This window comes from Triticum urartu, chromosome 7A (assembly GCF_056163025.1).
Source record: "Triticum urartu cultivar PI428250 chromosome 7A, HENAU_Tu73, whole genome shotgun sequence".
Lineage (NCBI taxonomy): Eukaryota > Viridiplantae > Streptophyta > Magnoliopsida > Poales > Poaceae > Triticum > Triticum urartu.
In genome coordinates this window covers 15,360,878-15,381,097 of record NC_141879.1, presented here as the reverse complement: position 1 = coordinate 15,381,097, position 20,220 = coordinate 15,360,878, and the positions used below count along the sequence as shown (strand labels likewise).

The 20,220-nt window shown below is 46.2% G+C and overlaps 1 protein-coding gene across 1 annotated transcript; it reads right to left on the bottom strand.

Annotated features, from left to right (window-relative positions):
- Window positions 1-8,610: 8,610 nt before the first annotated feature.
- LOC125525135 (benzyl alcohol O-benzoyltransferase-like) lies at window positions 8,611-10,962 on the bottom strand. The gene is made up of 2 exons (XM_087534953.1): window positions 9,905-10,962; window positions 8,611-9,709 (listed from the first exon to the last, which is right to left on the bottom strand). The coding sequence occupies exons 1-2, from the start codon at window positions 10,343-10,345 to the stop codon at window positions 8,780-8,782; spliced, it is 1,371 nt and encodes a 456-aa protein (XP_087391079.1). The 5' UTR covers window positions 10,346-10,962; the 3' UTR covers window positions 8,611-8,779.
- Window positions 10,963-20,220: the final 9,258 nt, after the last annotated feature.

Sequence of the window (20,220 nt, the reverse complement as noted above, 5' to 3'; positions counted from 1 at the left end):
CTGCGGATCTACTCTGTATTCTACACTCTCGTGCACTGGACTGCCGATAATTCATGTGTTGTAACATGTCAATTCTTTTCCCTACAAGGGAACTCCAGAAATTCCGAAAGGAGCTTCTACTACAAGGAGGTGCCTTCCCACGAGGTAGGAGACGCCTCAGCCAAATGGATGCTGGGTCAAAAGCTTGTCACACTGCAAACTTCTTCATCCAAGATGGAACCTTGTCCCTGAAGCAGAGAAAGCCAGCGCTAAAACAAAGCATCCAACGAGCAATGAACCGAGCAACAATGGTTCAGGCAAGGGAGGCCAGCCCAAAGATTAGTGGTGGGTTCACCAGCCATCGAGTCAGCTATTTGGACCAAATAATCCTTCAAATGGAGTCACTGGCTTGGGGAACTGAAGAAAGGCTCTGCTCTCATCTCTGTTCAACATCTCACCTACCCCTCTTCACCAAATTATACCCCAAAACCAGAATGCTGAGATAAAATCAATCACCTACCCTCTTCATCAAAGAGATGCAGTCATTAGAGCATGCATGTATCTTCTGGACCTCAAATCCTAGAGGACATAGAACCTTCTTTGCTCCATATGTATTGTTGGGCAATTCGTTATCCTTTGGAAACTTCTTCTTCAATATGCTCAGTAGCTTCTCAAACTCGTTGTCAGATACACCATTGTCTGCCTTCCATTGCAGCAATTCCAGTGTGGTACCGAGCTTTGCATTGCCATCTTCGCAATTTGGGTACAACCCTTTTTTGTGATCATCTAACATGCGATCGAACTTCAACTTCTCCCTTTCACTTTGGCATTGTCTCTTTGCATCAGCAATCACCCAGCAAAGATCATCATCAGGCACATCGTCTGGTTCCTCTTGATCTTCAGCTTCCCCCGTTGCAGCATCACCGTATTCAGGGGGCGGATAGTTGTCATCATCCTCTTCTTCTTCGTTGTCTTAAATCATAACCCCCTTTCACCGTGCTTGGTCCAAACATTATAGTGTGGCATGAAATCCTTCTCAAGCAGGTGGATGTGAAGGGTTTTCGAGTCGGAGTAAGACTTTGTATTCCCACAGATAGGGCATGGACAACACATAAAACCATTCTGCTTGTTTGCCTCAGCCACTTCGAGAAACTTATGCACGCCCTTAATGTACTCGGAGGTGCGTCTGTCACCATACATCCATTGCCGGTTTATCTGCGTGCATTATATATAATTAAGTGTGTCAAAAACCACTACAGAACAACGACGAGGACCGACGGGGGCGGATACCAAAACCATCGCACTATATAATAACAAACAATAATAAAAGTAAGAAAACTATACAAATATCTATTCAAATCATACAAGTAAGAATTTTTTTCTTTTAGAAAAAAGATAAGAACAAGAGGCTCACCACGGTGGTGCCGGTGACGAGATCATCACAGGCGATCGACGGCGGTGACGACGGGGACAGGACAGGACGGACCGCCAAACCTAGACAAATCTTGAGGAAAATGGATTTTGGACAAGGAGCTTGGAGAGGACATCTCATGTGCATAGGAGGTGAGCTAGAGAAACACACATCTCTCCCACGGCCGGCCCAAAAAATATAGCAGTGGCTCTGTTCGCGGGCAAGGTATATATAGGCTTCTTTTTAGTTCCGGTTATGCGGGCAGGGTATATATAGGCTTTTCTTTAGTCCCGGTTGGTGGCTATAATCGGGACAAAAGACTGATCTTTGGTCCCGGTTCAAGCCACCAACCGGGACTAAAAGTGCTGGGCCAGGAACGAGGCCCATTGGTCCCAATTCGTGTCTGGAACCGGGATCAAAAGTGTCAGACGAACCGGGACCAATGGGCCCTGAGGCCTGGCCGGCGCCCTGGCCTCATGAACCAGGACTGGTGCCCCCTTTAGTCCCGGTTCGTGAGTGAACCGGGATTAATGCCCTTATCCAGGCCTCAACCAAAGCCCTGTTTTCTACTAATGTCCTAAAAGGGCATCAACGTTAAAAACGATCAGGATTACATATGATAGAGTACGAACCTCAGGGATTCAGAAGTGAGGGTTCATTTCTGACAAGCTCAATAACCTCAAGGTTTAAATCAGACTTCACTCCCTGAAAAGAGGTCTCCATCTGCTTGCATGCCTTGTTGCTGCCTGCGAACAGTTTGACATATATGATGAGCAGTGTTCCCACCTTTCTTTTTACAGCTCTTCCCAGCTTCTATTTCATAGTAGTTATTACTGCCGTGAATCTTTGCTGCAATTTCATGCAGGGATCCTGAAAGCTACCGGCGTGCAAGCTCTCACAGTCAGGTATCGGTGCTTTTATTCTCCCCTCGGTTAATTAGTTCATTGGTGTTATCCGCCTAAGGGGAGAGATGAATGCCTCCACTTTGGATTCAACAAACTGGAAAAAACTATACTAGACCAAGATTATGTATGATACAAACTGGAAAAAACTATACTAGACCAAGATTATGTATGATACTATATGGGATTCAATCCTCTTCCTACTATGGAAAATGTTCTGACTGACAAATGAATGGATGTTTCTTTATGAATATAAAGTTGTTACATGCATCTGAACCAGAGTTATTGTTGCAGATGTTGGCCACTTGTTACAAACTGCCGTCATCCAACTCGTTAACGATGCAGGTTCAGGAAACTGCATGTCCTCCAAGCAAATGTTAACAAACTTCATGATTTCCAAAATACTATGCTTATCAAAGTCCATGTTAATACCTCTCAACTGTTTTGCTAGTCACCCAAGTTGATTGGGAAAAGGGGACGTTCTTACTCACCTATCACCACATCTATGTATTTTTGACTTTAGGCCGTATTTAAACTGAACAAAGCCGTGGTCGAGAGATCAGAGCAACGTAAAAAGAGGGGAGTGAACTTTTAAAATATGCAGGCAAATCGAGAAAGTAGATTCTGCTCTTATCCTTTTTCCGTTTGTTGTTGTCAAAATATTACCACCGTTCTCCCCTCTCCTTGTAACTAATTCTAAATAAAGGGCTTTACTAAGATCTACTCTGTATTCTGCACACTCTCTTGCGCGCACTGGACTGCGGATAATCCATCTGCTGTAACATGACAATTCGTTTCTCTACAAGGGAACTCCAGAAATTCTGAAAGGAGCTTCTGCCGCAAGGAGGTGCCTTCTCACGAGATGGATATCTGGTCAAAAGCTTGTGACACTGCAAACTTCTTCATCCAAGATGAGACACTGTCAGTCACTGAAGCAGACCAAGCCAGCGCTGAAATAGAGTAGCCAACAAGCAATGAATCAGGTGAGGATGGTTCAGGAAAGGGGAGCCAGCCCAAAGATTAGTGGCAGAATTCAGAAGGGTCAAGCATAAAGTGAAGTATGTGCACAAAATTCAGAAGAAGATGCAGTGAAGTAATTCAAGCATGCATGCAACACTGGTGGTGGTGGGGGTGGAAGTAGCAGCAGCAGGTGGAGGCTAATGCCATTTCACAACCTAGTACCTGGTCCAATCAGTGATATCCATGCATGATGTAGAAATATATACTGGTGTACACGACCATGAATCGCTCAACTGAATGACACCTAGCTAAAAGAAAACCATTCGACATACAACGAACAGGAGTACTACGCATTCAGAAAGACTCATGAAGTCATGATTAATGCGAAGTAGCAAACTGAATCAATCTAATGATTTCTTGCAACCGTTAACCATTAGTACTATTTAATTACATGCAGTGTTTGGCAGAATAATTAGAGGACACCAAGGAAGGAAGCTGGCAAATGCTGCTATATATTTGTTACTAGTATGCACGCACCTTGACAAGAGAGGAGTAGCTTCAGAAACAGGAACTTGGAAAGAAATCACTGGAATAATCCGATCTGCTTCAGCCACACTGCTACCGCACCCATGAAATGGAGCCAGGGAGTTTTCCTCCTCCCTAAGGACTGAACGATTCGTCGCCCATTGTCTTCATACTGTCTGCAGGGCCCTTTGCTTCAGGCAACTTTTTTGCGTCTTTACCGAACCATGAAGCACTGGCAACATAATGATTTCTTTCGCTTTTCTAAAGATAATTTTTACAACCTTATAGGTTTCCATGGTAGTTCGTGGAGATATCAGCGACATACTGATATTATGATTTACATTTTTGACAGAACTTTGGAGTCTGTCAATGTACACAATGATTTTCCTTCCTTGCGAGGTACCGCTTCCATGCGTACAGCCACAAGGCACATCGACACAGCATTACCAGGGTAGAATATAGGCTGCCAAGACGCACCATGCTAAGCGTCTAAACCAACGTTAACCGCCTAAACCAACAGACAAGCCTATATGTATGGTCACTACATATCTAACATAGTAAATGCCATGTCTTGGCACCTGCCAAAATCCTATTTGCATATGTGTAACACAAGCTTATATGACAATACCTTCGGTTTATCATCTGAAACAACAAAAACGGACCAAACATTAGCTACAGTTATTTTAATTTACTGACACGTGATTAATAGATCTAAGGTTCCACTGAATTCATTAGCTAAAAAGAACTTGCTCAAAGGCAGTGTTTTACCCAAATACTGAATGAATAAGGTCAACTAGACATGGCACCGGTAACCAGTCTGATTGAAACTTTTAATAGTACACTAGCAGGTTGACGCTACTAGGGAAACGCCTAGTATTAGCGCCGGATAAATAGCTAGTAGTAGCGTGGCTGCCCGCGCTACTACTACGGCGCTATAGCTAACTAGTAGTAGTACCGCTGGTGCCACCCGCGCCACTACTACATTTGTTAGTAGTAGCGCGGATGCCACCCGCGCTACTACTAATTATCTGTAGCGGGTCTTATACCCCGCGCTACTACTATTATTTCAAAAACAAAAAAATCTCGATCCCGTGCGTGTTGTCTGGCACCAGTGGTCCGATCCAGCGACGGTTGGGGTCACCGCAGGCATGAACGGGCAGCGACAGACTAGATCCGGCGGTGGCTGCATGGGGCTCCTCTTCCTGACCATGCCAGATAGCTCCTGGTCGTCCATGGCGTCGACTTGCACGGGCATGGACATGGGAGGGTGAGTCAAACCAAAGAAAGAGAGAGAAAAAGAAAACCGAGAGAGAGAGGAAGGAGATGGAGGGAGCAGCGGGGCTGGTCACCGGTGGTGAGGTGCTCCAGTGTGGTGGCGCGAAGCGGCGGCCTCCTAGACGCCGGTGGAAGACCGCGAGCTCCTAGATGCCGGTGGAAGATCGGCGAGCTCCTAGACGCCGGTGGCACGAGGCGGCGGCCTCTTTCGGCGCGATGGAGGAGGAGGGGCGCATGGGCAAGAGGTCCATGTGAGAGCGTATGAAGAGAGAGAGGAGAGACTGGCGGAAGAAAGGAGGGATTTGGGGGAGGAGATGGGGATTTCAGGGCTATTAAAAAATCCTGTACTTACTAGTAGCGAGGGGTATAAACCCGCGCTACTACTATCAGCTTAGTAATAGCACGGGTTTATATCCCTCGCTACTACTATGGCATTGTCCCGGAGGCACGGTAGAGACCACTTATTAGTAGCGAGGGTTATAAACCTGTGCTACTACTATCAACTTAGTAATAGCGAGGGTTATAAACCCGCGCTACTAGTAAATAGCAGTAGCGAGGGGTATAAACCCGCGCTACTAGTAAATAGCAGTAGCGAGGGGTATAAACCCGCGCTACTAGTAAGCGTCTGCCTATAAGCTTTTTCCTAGTAGTGTGACAATATGTATTAGGATTTATGATAATCATAATCTGATTGCTACGGACAAGAAGGCCGATTGCAGTATAATTTAGCCCCATGAAACAAATACATGCATGTCCAGAACAACATCCAGTGCAAAGTCACTACAAGCGTTTCCATAGTCGACGAGAACGTCTACTCTCACAGAACGAATATCGCTGAAAATGCTGAAATAAATCTAGAAAAAATGCGAGCATCAATGCCAAGTCTAAGACTTAACCCTCGTCGACACGTTCCACCACAAAGAATCCACCATCTGAGCAAGCTCAGTTCATCCATGTTAGCAAACACGTCTCCGAAGTATTTATAATTTTTTATTGTTTCATGCTATTACCATATCACTTTTATATACTTTTGGCAATAATTTATATTATTTTTGTTTAGACTAACCTATTAACCGCGTGTGCCAAATGCCAATTCCTTTTTTTGGGTTTTTAGGTGAAAAATTGACGGAGCCAGAATGACCTTAATTTTTGTGTGGATTTCGTATACAATATATTAGAATTTTTGGTGGATGAATCAACGCAAGACTACACATGTGGGAGCCACATGGATAGACCGTGCGGCATTGGGCCCAACCGCGCCAACCATCCATGTGGCTAGACCGTAAGGTGGTTGGAGCTCTACTTCGGGCGCAACAAAGCTAATTTATGAAAAAAAAAAAGTGCAAAATTCCAGCCCGATCAGAGTTACAAATCTCCGGATATTTAGGAAATGGTGCTCGGCCACATAAACAGTAGCGAAAACAGAGAAAGATCCAATCTCAGTGGGGTTCCGCCCTCAGGGAGCCATGGCGGCCAAGGACCAGTGGGGGAATCCTTCTCCGATCCCATCTTGGGGGAAGGCCATGGAAGAAGAAGAAGAAGAAGAAGCAGGAGGTCCTCGCTCCCCCTCTCTTTTGGTGGTGCCATAGAACCGCTAGGGGAACCATCGTCATTCCGACCATCTCCATCAACTTCATCAACACCTCACTCATCTTCCTCCCTCTTTATTCAGCTGTTCACTCTCCCGCAACCCGCTGTAACCCTATACTTGAATATGGTTGTTGATGCTATAGATTTCATGTGTGAGTAATTTCTTCTTGTCCTATAGATTAGTTGGTGATCATGATATGTTTGAGTGACATGTTTTTTTGTCCTTTGGTGCCCATCATATAAGCGCACACGTATATGGATTACGCTTTAGGGTGTTGCAATATGTGATTGATTATAGAAACCTCAACCCCAGTTCGCGAGTCGTTGCATATGGGATGAACATGGACCAAATTTATCTTAATGCTAGGGTTGGGCTTACCTTAATGAACTTTGTTAGTAGTCGCGGATACTTATTAATAGTTCCAATCATAAGTGCATAAAATTCCGAGGAAGGGATAGCGGAGGCCTTTCCCACACATAAAACTGCAATGATGGTTATCTGTTTAGTTATCAATTTCATATGTACAATACCGCACATCCAACCACCACTTTTCCACAATCGCTATACTTATTTTATTTCACTTTTATTTAAATAACACCTAACTTTTATTTCCACGTTCTTTATTATCTTGCAAATATATCCCATTACACCTACAGAGTAGTTTATTTTTTATTTCTAGGTAAAGAAAACATTGCACGTAGAGTTGTATCAGTCGTTGATAGAACTTGAGAGAATATTAATCTTACCTTTTAAATCCTCGTTGGATTCGACAATCTTACTTATCGAAAAGGCTATAACTGATCCCTTACTCTTGGGTTATCATTAGTTTACAATATTTTTTTCTTTGTCGTGGCGTTTTTTTCTCACCCCTAATATATTTTTTAATTGTGCTCCTCTGATATGGGCCAATCTCTTTATTGCTGCTTGTTCAGACTCAACATGAAAACACGGCATGGAAATAAAATGAATATGTGTGGAAAGCTTTAGGGAGTCCACGTCGAGCAAGCCATGACCAAGTGGAAGGATCTGGTACAACACAAGAATTGATCTGACGGCTACAACTCTTGGGTTTGACAATTCTCAACCGTTACATGAAGTAGATTCAATGGATGACAATGTAAGTTATTCCCACACTATATATGGGTATTGATATAGATATATGGGAAAAGCTGGTGCTCAACCGACTGATCTTTTGTCTGACGTCCTACGTCTTCCACACGTCATCATGGGCCCATACACCGCATCCCTCCCTCATCCTTTTCTTCACTGAAACGTTAGCCACATAGTATATTCTTGCAACTGGGCACCAATTTCAAAAGGCAGACCACAACAAGCGGTTTGTTGCAGACCCACCAGGAAGGCACCGCGTGAGGGAGGGCAATGATAATGACACAACCTCCGCCGGCGGTGGCCTCCCGACCATGAAGGGAGGCTGGGTTCGAGCGGTCGCCGTGGAAGCCACCCAGGTGTCAACGGTAAGCGCCATGCCACCTCTGCCGCGGCTTGATCTAGACTGGAGGTCCCCGTCGCAGAAGTTTCTATGACACCGTCGGGTCGACCTCGTGCATCGGAAGCTGCCGATGCCCGCCAGGCCGTGCGGACGCACGCGTGACGAGTTTCTGCAACAACGGCGACGGCAACAACGACAGTGCGCTGCGACATCCTTTCATTACAAAAAGATTCTGCAACATCATCGATGTTGCAGAAGCTCTTTCCGCAACATCATCTCTATTGCAAAAAGATGAAGCTGGAAAAAAAACTCTATTACAAATGTTTCTGCAACACGAGCTTTGTTACAAAGGGTTCTGCAACATCGTCTTTGTTGCAGTAGTGAGGATGGAAGTGGGTCGTTGGATAACGCCAAATCTAATGGTTGTTGAGCGGGTGGATCTTCTTAAAAAATCCGTCGACCGACGCGTAGCACAACCCTAGATATATAGTATTCTAATTTTTTTTAGGGGAAAGCCGTCATGGCTATCTTTATTAATTATTTAAATCATACTTACATTGTTTGCTAAAGAAGAAAGTGACTAAACGCAGAAGCATGTAGTCGGTCGAGATTTCAGGTACAAGCACTCATTTTGATGGTCAATTGAAACCGTGTTACCAGATAATGATTCAAACTCAGATTGCAGATCACATCTTGGAAAACGTGTCAGCCGATGCCGGGCGCATGAGCTTGCCCATCTCGTTAACGAACTTGTCCATGGTGGGGCCAGGCATGCACACGGGGACTGAGATACCCTCCTCGCCCATGGCATTCCTTACAGCAATGAAGAAGCTGGCGACGCCTGGTATGTCGACGACTCCGCCCTTCGCCGGACCGGCATACACCGGCTTGCCCCAGCCGAAGTCAAGGTCGCGGATTCCAACCTTGCTCACGTCCGACACGAGGTAGGTGTGTGCCACCGCAAAGTGTGGCCGCCCGCGTTGTGCCATGAGCGCTGCCACGGAGAGGATGTACTCCACATCCACCTCCCGCTTCGCCTTCATCACCAGCTCCACAGCGTAGCTCACAGGGTTGGCGAGCAAGTCACCGGCAGTGGAGATGGCGACCGGGGAAGCGAAGGCGTTGCCATAGTAGCCGACGGGGATGATAGTGTCTTTTTTGCCACGGATGTTGACGGTACAGATCATCCTCATTTCCTCGTCGGCATGGGGGGCCAGAGCTGCCGTGCGGCACCTCCACAGGCACCCCGTGATGACCTCGAAGTTGGTAGCTTCGCGGCTGAGAGCCGACGGGAGGTGGGATCGGATGGCGGAGATCTCCCGCCACCCAATGAAGAAGGAGCGGTGCACCATGAATTCAAAGGGCACGATGGCGTCATTCATGTCCATCACATCATCGTACTCACGGTGCGCAAAGCGCGGTGGGAGTAGTACATCATCGTTCAGCAGCGGCGCCTGCAGCAGCTCGCGCCCCCACACCGGCTGCACTGTTGGCGCCGGCGCACCCCGAGCCAGCTCCGCGATAGCACCCAGGAGCTGCACCATCCCCGCCGCATCTGCCATCGTGTGCTGTACCCTCACAGCCATGACGAAGCCTCCGCAAGCGAGCCGTGTCACCTGCATGCATGCAGGAGGCTCAGTATTGGATGACACGTTATATAGTTATAAGGTACATTTTAGATGGATTTTAAAAGTCTCAGCCGATTCTGAGAATTGCATTATTTTCCTGTTTATAATCCAGTGCATTTTTTGTGAAAAGTCTCGACTGTTTTTTTTGAGGTTTACCAACGCGGAAAGTTGAGGAAAGCATACCTGGAAAAGGAGGAGCGGGCAGTCGAGGATACCGCAGGAGCCGGGGACGTCGAATAGGAGCTCGTCGAGGCACGGGAAGGGCGGCCCCAGGGCCGCATCAAACTGGTCGAGGCAGACGTCGGCATCAGCCTCGACGAACAGCACGCCCTCGCCGGTGCAGTCGACGGCGAGCTTGCGGCCCTCGAGCTCCCTCAGCCGCCCCGCGAACGGGTAGTAGTGCACGAGCACCGCCGCTATGGCGCCGCGTAGTACAGGCGCAGGGTCGTCGTCCCGGCCGTCATGCTGCCGAAAGAAGTGGATGATGGGGACCTGAAAGCGGAGCCCGTCCTGGTCGTCGATGTCGGAGAGCCTCTTCAGCTCCCGCGGCGTAGGGGCCGCGGGCGGCACAAGCACCGCAAGCTTCCTCCTCACGGTGAACTCCAACGCTGACGAGCTGGCCATGCCTATGCACTTGTGAGTATGTATGAGGAGGTAAAAAGGAAGGTTGTTATTTGTAGGTCATCTACAGACATATAACAAGAAAAATCTAATCTTTTCTTTTTTGAGATAAACAAGAAAATCTAATCAAGCACTATGCCTCATATTCCTATGCTGAAAATGATAAGATGAGCATGCCAGTTTAGTACGATTCTCACACCTAAAATTAACCTGTGCAATTCTCAAAACAAAAAACACCAGCTTGGTCCACGAAGCAAAACGCCTTTTTGCTTCTGACTTGTGCGTGATGTTAGAGACGGACTGCTCGTCCGCCCTAGCTATAGCCATGAAAATGAGAGAGAAAGGGACTGTACGTTTGCTTGTGATGTTAATTAGATACAGACTGCTCATCTATCATTGCTATGGACACGATCATGTGCAAAGGATGATATCCCGTCAGAATACTGCTGCATCAAATTTGTCGCATATGGCGCGCGCGTGTGTGTGTGTGAGAGAGAGAGATTGAATATATCAAATTCTACTGTATCACACACTGAATTTTAGAATAGATAGAAGCTACATGGAAGGATTTGTACCATGTAGGGGTGGGGCAAACAACCAACCCCCTTATCACTTTTGCTTTTGATTTTCAATCTTCTATATCTTTTGAATCAAAATTCTAAATTAAGTTTGGTTTGCATATTCGAGTTTCTGGTGACGAGGGCTTTCAAATAACATTCATTTTGAATACGTTTTGATGAATTTCAAAATTTTGCTAAGTTTTAACTTTTGAAACTTAGTAGGAGCAACCGACAAAATCGTCCGACAAAATCATAAGTTTTAACTTTCAGCTTTGAAACTTAGTACGAGCGTCCGACAAAATCATAAGTTTCCGAACCTACGAGCAACAAAATCGTAAGTTTCAGAAGCAATAACTTAAACCTTGTTTATCCTTTGTGCAAGATCCAGCGACTTTGCAGATCGTGAGGCAATAGAGTTGCTTGCACGACTGGGTAGATGCGTGCTTCCACCAATTTCTAAGAATCTAAACGAATGTCTAGTTTGGGCTTGTGCCCAAAACTAGAGAAAAGTGTTATACTGGGGCGGGCGAAAAATGTAAATGGCACATGCATCGTGCAAATGCATAGCAATGGCTTAATGTTTGGCAACAAATGCAAGCAATCCGGGATAAGTATCGATATCACATATTTTTCTGTAGTACAAAGCAATCCAACGACAACAACATACTGTCGTATGTGGCGTGCACGACTAGACTCAATGCATGGATCTGATTGAACCTATCGACAAGCTATGTCCTTTTCTCAATCAATGGCTTCGCTCCTATGATTACTACATGATTCTTTTAAAATAAATTAAAGGGGAATATATTAATATCACGCAGATACCAATTACACCCAGCCTCTGCACCTACAAAATGTTGTAATGACATCCAGGATGCACACAGCCAAAGAAAAAAATAGAAGAGAAAGGAAAAAACAAAGGTCCCACCATGGTGATCGACTTATTTCAGTAGCCGCACACAAACCACCACCAAATTCAACACTCGGAAAACATAAAAGGTCTTCAAAAGCAACGCCTTCAAGAAGGAAACAATGCACAAGCACCATCCTTGCTTGATCCAGGATGTTAGGTTTTCACCTGGAAGAAGTCCGAGCTCTCAAAACAATTCCTTCAGCAAGGAAATTGCCCACAACCAATGAGGGCCAGACCTTAGGTTTTCACCTTGAAAGTCACGGCTCGGTACTCGAGGAGCACCACCAAAAATGAATTCCTCTGGCGCTGCCGCCCCCACTTGACACTGTTGCTCCTGAGAGTTAGCAAACACCTAGCTGACTCCATCGCCTCGAAGGCTCAATCCAAAACAAAGAACCTCAAAGAGTGCCCCAATATTTCTACCGGGGAAACAGAAGACGAGAACGTGCATCACCCCCTATGCATAGATTACCCCAATGTCACCCCGGGAATCAACGAGTTAAGTGCCAAAACATATATCAAGTGAATCAATACGATACCCCATTGTCACCACGAGTATTCATATGCAAGATATATATCAAGTGCTCTCAAATCCATAAAAGTATTCAATCCGATGACAATGAAATCTCGAAGGGAAAAACTCAATTCATCACAACAAAATAGAGAGGGGAAAACACCATATGATCCGACAATATTAACAAAGCCCGCAATACATCAAGATCGTGACATCTCAAGAACACGAGAGAGAGAGAGAGAGAGATTAAACACATAGCTACTGGTACAAACCCTCAGCCCCGAGGGTGGGTTACTCCCTCCTCATCGTGGTGGTGAAAGTGCGTTATATCGACTAGAGGGGGGTGAATAGGCGATTTTTATGAAAGTCTTCAAAACGTGAGAGTTATGAAAACAAACAGTGAAGATTATGCCTATTACTAAGCAGCGGAAGTTAGATTACACTAGGGCAGCCATGGTCATGTATTCAATTGAGTGAAAGCACAATGACAAACAGCTTCAGTGTAATAAGGATCAGGTAGAAGAAGTTATGAAGCCAAACAGATCATACATTCATGTTGTGAAGATAAAAGATAAAGCAAGCATGCAATGGCTTCACAATGAATAACAGTAAGTCAAAGGAAGTGAAGATGAAACCAGTGACACGTTGAAGACAATGATTTGTTGGACCAGTTCCAGTTGCTGTGACAACTGTACGTCTGGTTGGAGCGGCTAGGTATTTAAACCAGAGGACACACAGTCCCGGACACCCAGTCAAGGACACTTAGTCCAAGACACCCAGTCCTCACCGTATTCTCCTTGAACTAAGGTCACACAGACCTCGTCCAATCACTCGTGGTAAGTCTTCAGGCGACTTCCAAACCTTCACAGACTTCGTTCACTGGCAATCCACAATTTCTCTTGGATGCTCTGAACGCGACGCCTAACCGTCTGGAGGATGCACAGTCCTCAAGTGTAATAAGTCTTCAGATCACTCAGACACGAAGACTTAAGTGATGCCCAATTTACTCTGGCTCTGGGTGGTTAGGGCTTTTCTCCTCGCTAGGAATTTTCTCTCAAAGGCTTCGAGGTGGGTTGCTCTCAAACGACAAAATCGTGCACTGAAATCTGAGCAGCCAACCGTTTATGGTTGTGGGGGTGGGCTATTTATAGCCACTTGGCAACCCGACCTGATTTGTCCGAAATGATCCTGGGTCACTAAGGAACTGACACGTGTACCAACGGTCGAATTTTGAACTCACACGACAACTTTACTTGGGCTACAAGTAAAGCTGACTTGTCTGACTCTGGACAAGATTTGCTCTCATAGTCTTCGCTCGAAGACATAGGATTTGAATTAGGCATCACTTCAGTCATTCTGACTGGTTCTCTTGGACCCCACTTAACAGTACGGTGGTTCCTATGACACAACATGAAAGAAATAAAACTACGAAGGATCTAAGTCTTCGAGTTCCATAAGCTTCATAGGGAGTCTTCTCATGTCATTGTCTCCAATATGAATATCTTCATAAACCACCATTGTCTTCAATGTCTTCGTACATTTTTAGGGGTCATCTCTGGTAGTAAAACCGAATCAATGAGGGACTTCTACCTGTGTTTTCCTGCAATTCTCACAAACACATTAGTCCCTCAACTAGGTTTCTCGTCAATACTCCAAAACCAACTAGGGGTGGCACTAGATGCACTTACAATCTCCCCCTTTTTGGTGATTGATGACAAACTAGTTGAAGTTTTCAACGGGGAACATAATGCATGATGCTTCTCATCTGCCTCTTGAGCCAGTCGTGATGCCTATCTTGCTTTTGGTGAAGAGCCACAAGAAGCTCTCGGTCATTGAGTGCACGAGTGTGCTTCTTGGGTCTCTTTGCAGCTGTGCTGTTAGTGGCTTCAGTTGAAGCAGGGGCACGTGTGGTGCCAGCCATTGGATACACTCGGGAGAGAGCTTCAACACCTTCAATATTTTGAGTGAATCTCTGGTGTTCTGCATTCTGAAGACTTAATGGTTGCTTGGCAGGCTCTGGATATATTGCTTCAGCAGATGTGTCTACATCTGGCAAAAATATCCTATGATTGCGGGCTGAGGGTTGATAGGAGATTGCAGAGTGAAGCTTGATCAGCCTCATAACCCAAGGAGCATAGAATTTCAGTCCAAACAATTCTGAGGCAGACGCTGCAAGTTGACGGATGAAGAGATCCTGTGTGTTGAAGCATTTGCCATGAAGAATGCAGAAGATGAGAGTCTTCATTGCACCTTCAATCGTTGCATATCGAGAGTGTCCCTTTACGGGCCAGAGAGTCTGCCCTATGATGTGATATATTGTTCTGGGCAGGTACTCTAAGTCTTCAATGAAGAACCTAGTTGGATAGGGTGCATTAGGAGGAAATGGCTTCATCATTGAGAGCATCTGACTCATATCTGGCTTAGGACGCTGAAATATGCTCTCAATTGCTTCAGCATGGAGTTGGCAGCCTTCTTCAAAGAATTCGCTAGGAGTGGGAAGGCCGGTAAGCTCAATTATGTCGAAAGAATTGGCTTCATGATGGACATTGCCGGTCATCCACTCCAGGACCCATGTCTTCGGATCTCTGTTATAGCCTTTGATATGCAGGGTGGCATAGAACTGGAGCAGAAGCTCTTCGTTCCAGTGCTCTTCCTCGGTGATAAACGGCAGCAGACCCACTTGCTTGAAGCAATCCAATGCTTCTTCCAGACCAGGCAGACCAGCAACAGCTTCAACCTCAAGGCGCTTGTGAGGAAAGATGCGACCTTGGTTGTATAGGATGCATGAATAATAGCTGCGCTGTTGATAGCTCCAGAACCTATCTGATACAATCCGTTCCCTTGAATAAGGGTTCTTGGAGCTGTCGAAAAACGTGTTGTCTGTCCTGAAGCCGTTGATGTTGAAGGAGCCAGGAGCTGATGCAGAACCTGGGAACCTTGGCAGTCGTGGGATCGGCTTCTGGACCTGGGGCCTGTGCGCAATATGATAGTTGAATTGGGGACCCGCAGCAGACTCAGGCACAGAAGGTTCAGGAGCAGTAGCTTCAGTGTCTTCTGACGCTGTTGTTGGGGAGGGCTCCACATTTGCTTCGTTGTTTGTGGTAGCCTCAACATTTGCCGCCTCCACACGTGTAGTGGGAGGGACGAACTCAGGCACGTTCTCCTGGAGAACTGCTTCTTGTTGGTGCGGGGGAGTTGGAGCTTGTAGTATTTCTGCATGCTCTTCGGCTGATGCAGCCGGAATGTCGTCAGCAGCCTGAGCCCTTGGCCCTTTGCGAAGCCTACGGTATGTAGGCGACGCCGGTGGAGTTGCAGTGGGCTGAGGCTCATTATCTTCCTTCTGTGGGCGATCTGCCCACGATGCATCTTGTGTGATTGGTGTCAATGGACGACCAATGCTGATCAGTTCGCTTGTCTCAAGCTGAGGAAGGGCTGCATCACCTTGTACATTGTCTTGGAGACCAATGTCTTCAGCAGCGTTGTGGTCGGCTGCTGGAATGTCTTCAGCGTGCGGAGCCTCTGTGAAGGCAGGCTCATGCACAGTCAACTGACGATCTGCGTCAGGATAGCGGACGGAGAGGGGTTCAACTATCAAGGGCTCTGTGGGAGCAGCCCGAGATTTCTTGGTCTTGCGCTTCTTGATGGTGGGTTCAGAAGGAGAGGCTTCAAAGTGTTTCCTCTTCTTAGCTTCAGCCTCTGCAGTCTGTGTCTTCTTGAGCTGTGAGGCAGTTGATCGACTCTTTGGCTTCGAGCCAGTTGTTGCAGTGGGGAAGACAATCGGAGCAGTTTCTGACCTTGGCGCTTCTGGTTCAGGCACAGCAGGCTTCTTTTTCTTCTTCGCGGCCACCCTGGGGTCAATGCCGGGATGCCCAAGTGCCTTGCGCTTCTCGGCCTCATTGTAGGCCTGCACGCAACGATCAGCCAGAGTCTTCATGCGCTCTCGCGAGCCTTGAGCTTCGGCACGCGTCTTCAGGAAGTTCTCTTTCATCTCGTGCAACATGATCTTGAAGTTTTTCACTTCTTGCACGCTGAGCTTGGCCACGTGCTTCTTGAACTGAGCCTTTTCATAATCAATTTTCTACTTCAGTTCTACAATGCGTTGGGCTATTGCAAGTTCTGAAGCAATTGCGCCTTGAAAGGCAATGCTGAGGCCTATGGGCAGCTGCAGATCGTCGAAGCTGATGTCTGGTGAGGCAAACCATTCATCGATGAAATTGTGGATGATGGCGACATCAAACAGAGGCAGATTGTTGAAGATTTCAGCCTCCTCCTTGCTCTTGATGAGCTGCTCAAGAGCGTCATCTCCAAGATCTTCATCGCTTGAGAGATCAAGAGTTTCGCAGCGCAGAATGGCAGCAGCTGTGAGCTCTTTGCCTGTGTGTGGCTGAGGCTTCTTGGCTTCTTGGGGCTTGGAGACTCGTGATAAATCTTCAGACTGCACACTGGCTTCAGGAGGTGCAGTTTCCAATGGCTTCGCTCTTGAGATTTTGGGAGAAGCGGCTGGCTTTGAAGCTTTTGGCTTCTTCTTCTTTGGCTTCGGCGCAGCAGGGGCGTCATCAGACTCAGTATCTGCTGGAGGGTCATTCACGGCAGTCCCTTGGACTAGGATGCGGGTGATGAGGCCTGCAAGATTGGCATACGGCCCGATGATATTGGGATCGGCGTCACGTGTGCCATCTGCCCTTGGTGAGGAAGGACCAGGGTTGAAGTCAAGCCCAAATTTCTTCTTGTTTTGCTTTCCAGAGTTCTGAGCAAATTGGAAGTTGCGTTTGAACAGATTGTCATCGCGACACCAGAGAAGTGATGACGGATGTGCTTCAGCTGGCTGTGGTCCTCTCACCATGCATGGATAGAAGCCTTGAGCAATGGCTTCGTCTCTGGACCTGGGTACGAGATTTTTGTATAATACGTCTCCCCACGGTCTCTTGATGGCGCACTTCTCCGCATATTCCTGAGTGACGAAGCGGTATTGAAACCATTGCTCTGCCCAATATCTTCGAATCCATTGGATTCGTGTCTTGCGCTGACCATAGCTTTCTTCAGGATCAATTTTGTACATCTCTGCCAATTCATCAGGCAGATCTTTAGACGTTTCACCACGTCTCTGTCTGCCTCCCTTCCTTGCTGCTGTTTCTGAAGCCATGAATCTTAACTTGGAAGGCTTCAAGATGTTCAAAGGCTTCAAAGGCTTCCTTTTGCTTGACCAACAAGAACTGGCTTCAGGAGAGTTGATGTGATGCTGCAAGTACTCTGCAAATGAATGCAGACTATGAGAACCAAAGGATTCTCCCACGGACATGTACCTGTGACGGCATTAAGGTGCGAGGGAAGGGGAAGAGGTCATATGCATTCTCAGAAGATTTTGAAGATAAATCGGTTTAGAAGACATTGACCTCATTGTGCGAAGACATTCACTTATAGACAAGAAGTTGGTTCCAGATTTGTACGAACCCATAGATCAGTACAAGTGAGGAATCTAACTGCTTTATGAAACACAAGTGAATATACTAGGCATGTTATGAGATGCAGCAAGAGATCTAACTGGTGTGAAGAGAAACTTCTTATGGTAGAAAATGACAGAACCAAGTGATCAAAGGAGGCTGTAAAAATAAGTTTTATTTACCCCACTGGAACTGCTAGACGGAAGGAAGTTGATGCCGAGCAGTTCAGTCCTCCGTGCCCTAACTTGGCGACGGAAAACACCTACGGCGACGGCGGAGAGGACGATAACCGTGGTCGGCGTGAGGACGGCGTTGGAGAGGTTGCGGCAGTGAAGCGCTTCGTCTCCGGCGTCGTCGAGTGCTAGCGGTGGTGCTAGGGTTCGTGCGAGGGTGGAAGAAGGCGATAATGACCGCGGTAAGTGTGAATTTATAGACTCAGAGGCGGCACTATGTTATTACGCAGGTGCCCCTGGCGGTTCGCATTTGGGGTTTGTTCCATGTCCCACGCACGCCTAAATTGTCGGGCGGTCGTTCCTGCTTCTCCGGATCTTATGTGGAGGAATGAGCATTAAAAACGGACTTTTATGGTTGTCTCTATGTCTTCGGCTGACAAGGACACAGTGAAGACATTCGACAGTTTCAACAGAATGCATATGACTTGGAGAGATAGAGTTTGAGATAGAAAACATAGAGAGGTTAGGGTCCGATCACATTCACTTAGTTCAAAAGATTCAACCAAGAAGACATAGCTATAAGTGAATGCTGTAGAGGACAGAACATCAATACATACATACATATATATATATATATATATATATATATATATATCTATTTAATCAACGCAGTGAAGATAATCATGAAGACATATTGAGATTGAAGCCAAACCAAATGTGAAGACATTGCGAGGTAACGCCATGAGTGAAACACTTCAGAATGGAACGTTTGGTGGTGGCGTTACCCACCGTATAGGAAGTATTAGACCCAGACACGGCGCACAATTATCGTGGCGCTCCGAAGTCAAATTCCACATTAATGTATTCACACTTAGAATGTATGTCTTCATTGATTGAAGATATACGTTACTTCGTGTGTTGCATATCTAAGTCATCAATATGCATAAGTGTTAGGATGTGTGCCTGATCACAGGACATTTGAGGATTCCAAGATATTTAGCTCACACCGTAACTTGCAAAACCTCTTCTCATCCAAGGGCTTGGTGAAGATATCTGCCAATTGCTCTTCAGTGCTGACGTGTATGATATCAATGTCTTCCTTCACAACGTGATCTCTGAGAAAGTGATGGCGAATTTCAATGTGCTTTGTCTTCGAGTGCTGAGCTTGGTTGTTGGCAATCTTGATGGCGCTTTCGTTGTCGCAGTAAAGTGGCACTTGCTTCAGATGAATGCCATAGTCCTTGAGTGTTTGCTTCATCCACAGAAGCTGAGCGCAGCAAGATCCAGCAGCAATGTATTCAGATTCAGCAGTGGAGAGAGATACACAGTTCTGCTTCTTTGAAGACCAACATACAAGTGATCGTCCCAGAAAGTGACATGTGCCTGATGTAGACTTGCGATCAACTTTGTCACCAGCATAATCAGCATCCGAAAATCCAACCAAATCAAACTCTGAGCCCTTTGGATACCATAATCCTAGAGTTGGGGTGTGAGCCAAATATCTAAGAATTCGCTTCACAGCCAAGTGATGCGACTCCTTTGGTGCCGCTTGAAATCGAGCACACATGCAAACACTAAGCATGATATCTGGCCTAGATGCACATAAATAAAGCAAAGACCCAATCATGGAGCGGTATACCTTTTGATCGAACTCTTTACCATTGTCGTCAGGACCTAGATGATGTTTGGCTGGCATTGGTGTTGTGAAGCCTTTGCAATCTTGCATACCGAACTTCTTCAGGCACTCTTTAAGATATTTCTCTTGAGATATGAAGATGCCGTTGCGTTGTTGCCGTATCTGAAGACCGAGGAAGAACTTCAGCTCCCCCATCATGGACATCTGATATTGCTCTTGCATCATATATCCAAAATCTTCACTATACTTCTGATTGGTGCAGCCGAAAATAATGTCATCCACATATATTTGGCACACAAACAGTTCACCATCATATGTCTTCGTGAAAAGAGTGGGATCCAGGGAACCAGGTATGAAGCCTTTGCTCTTCAGAAAGTACTTGAGTGTATCATACCAGGCCCTAGGGGCTTGTTTGAGGCCATACAGTGCCTTGTTGAGCTTGTATACCATATCAGGATGTTTTGGATTTTCAAAGCCAGGTGGTTGTGCAACATACACTTCTTCTTCAATCTTGCCATTGAGAAAGGCACTTTTCACATCCATTTGATATAGAAGTATGTTATGATGATTTGCATAGGCCAGCAGTATGCGTATGGCTTCAAGCCTAGCCACAGGAGCAAATGTTTCATCGAAGTCAATGC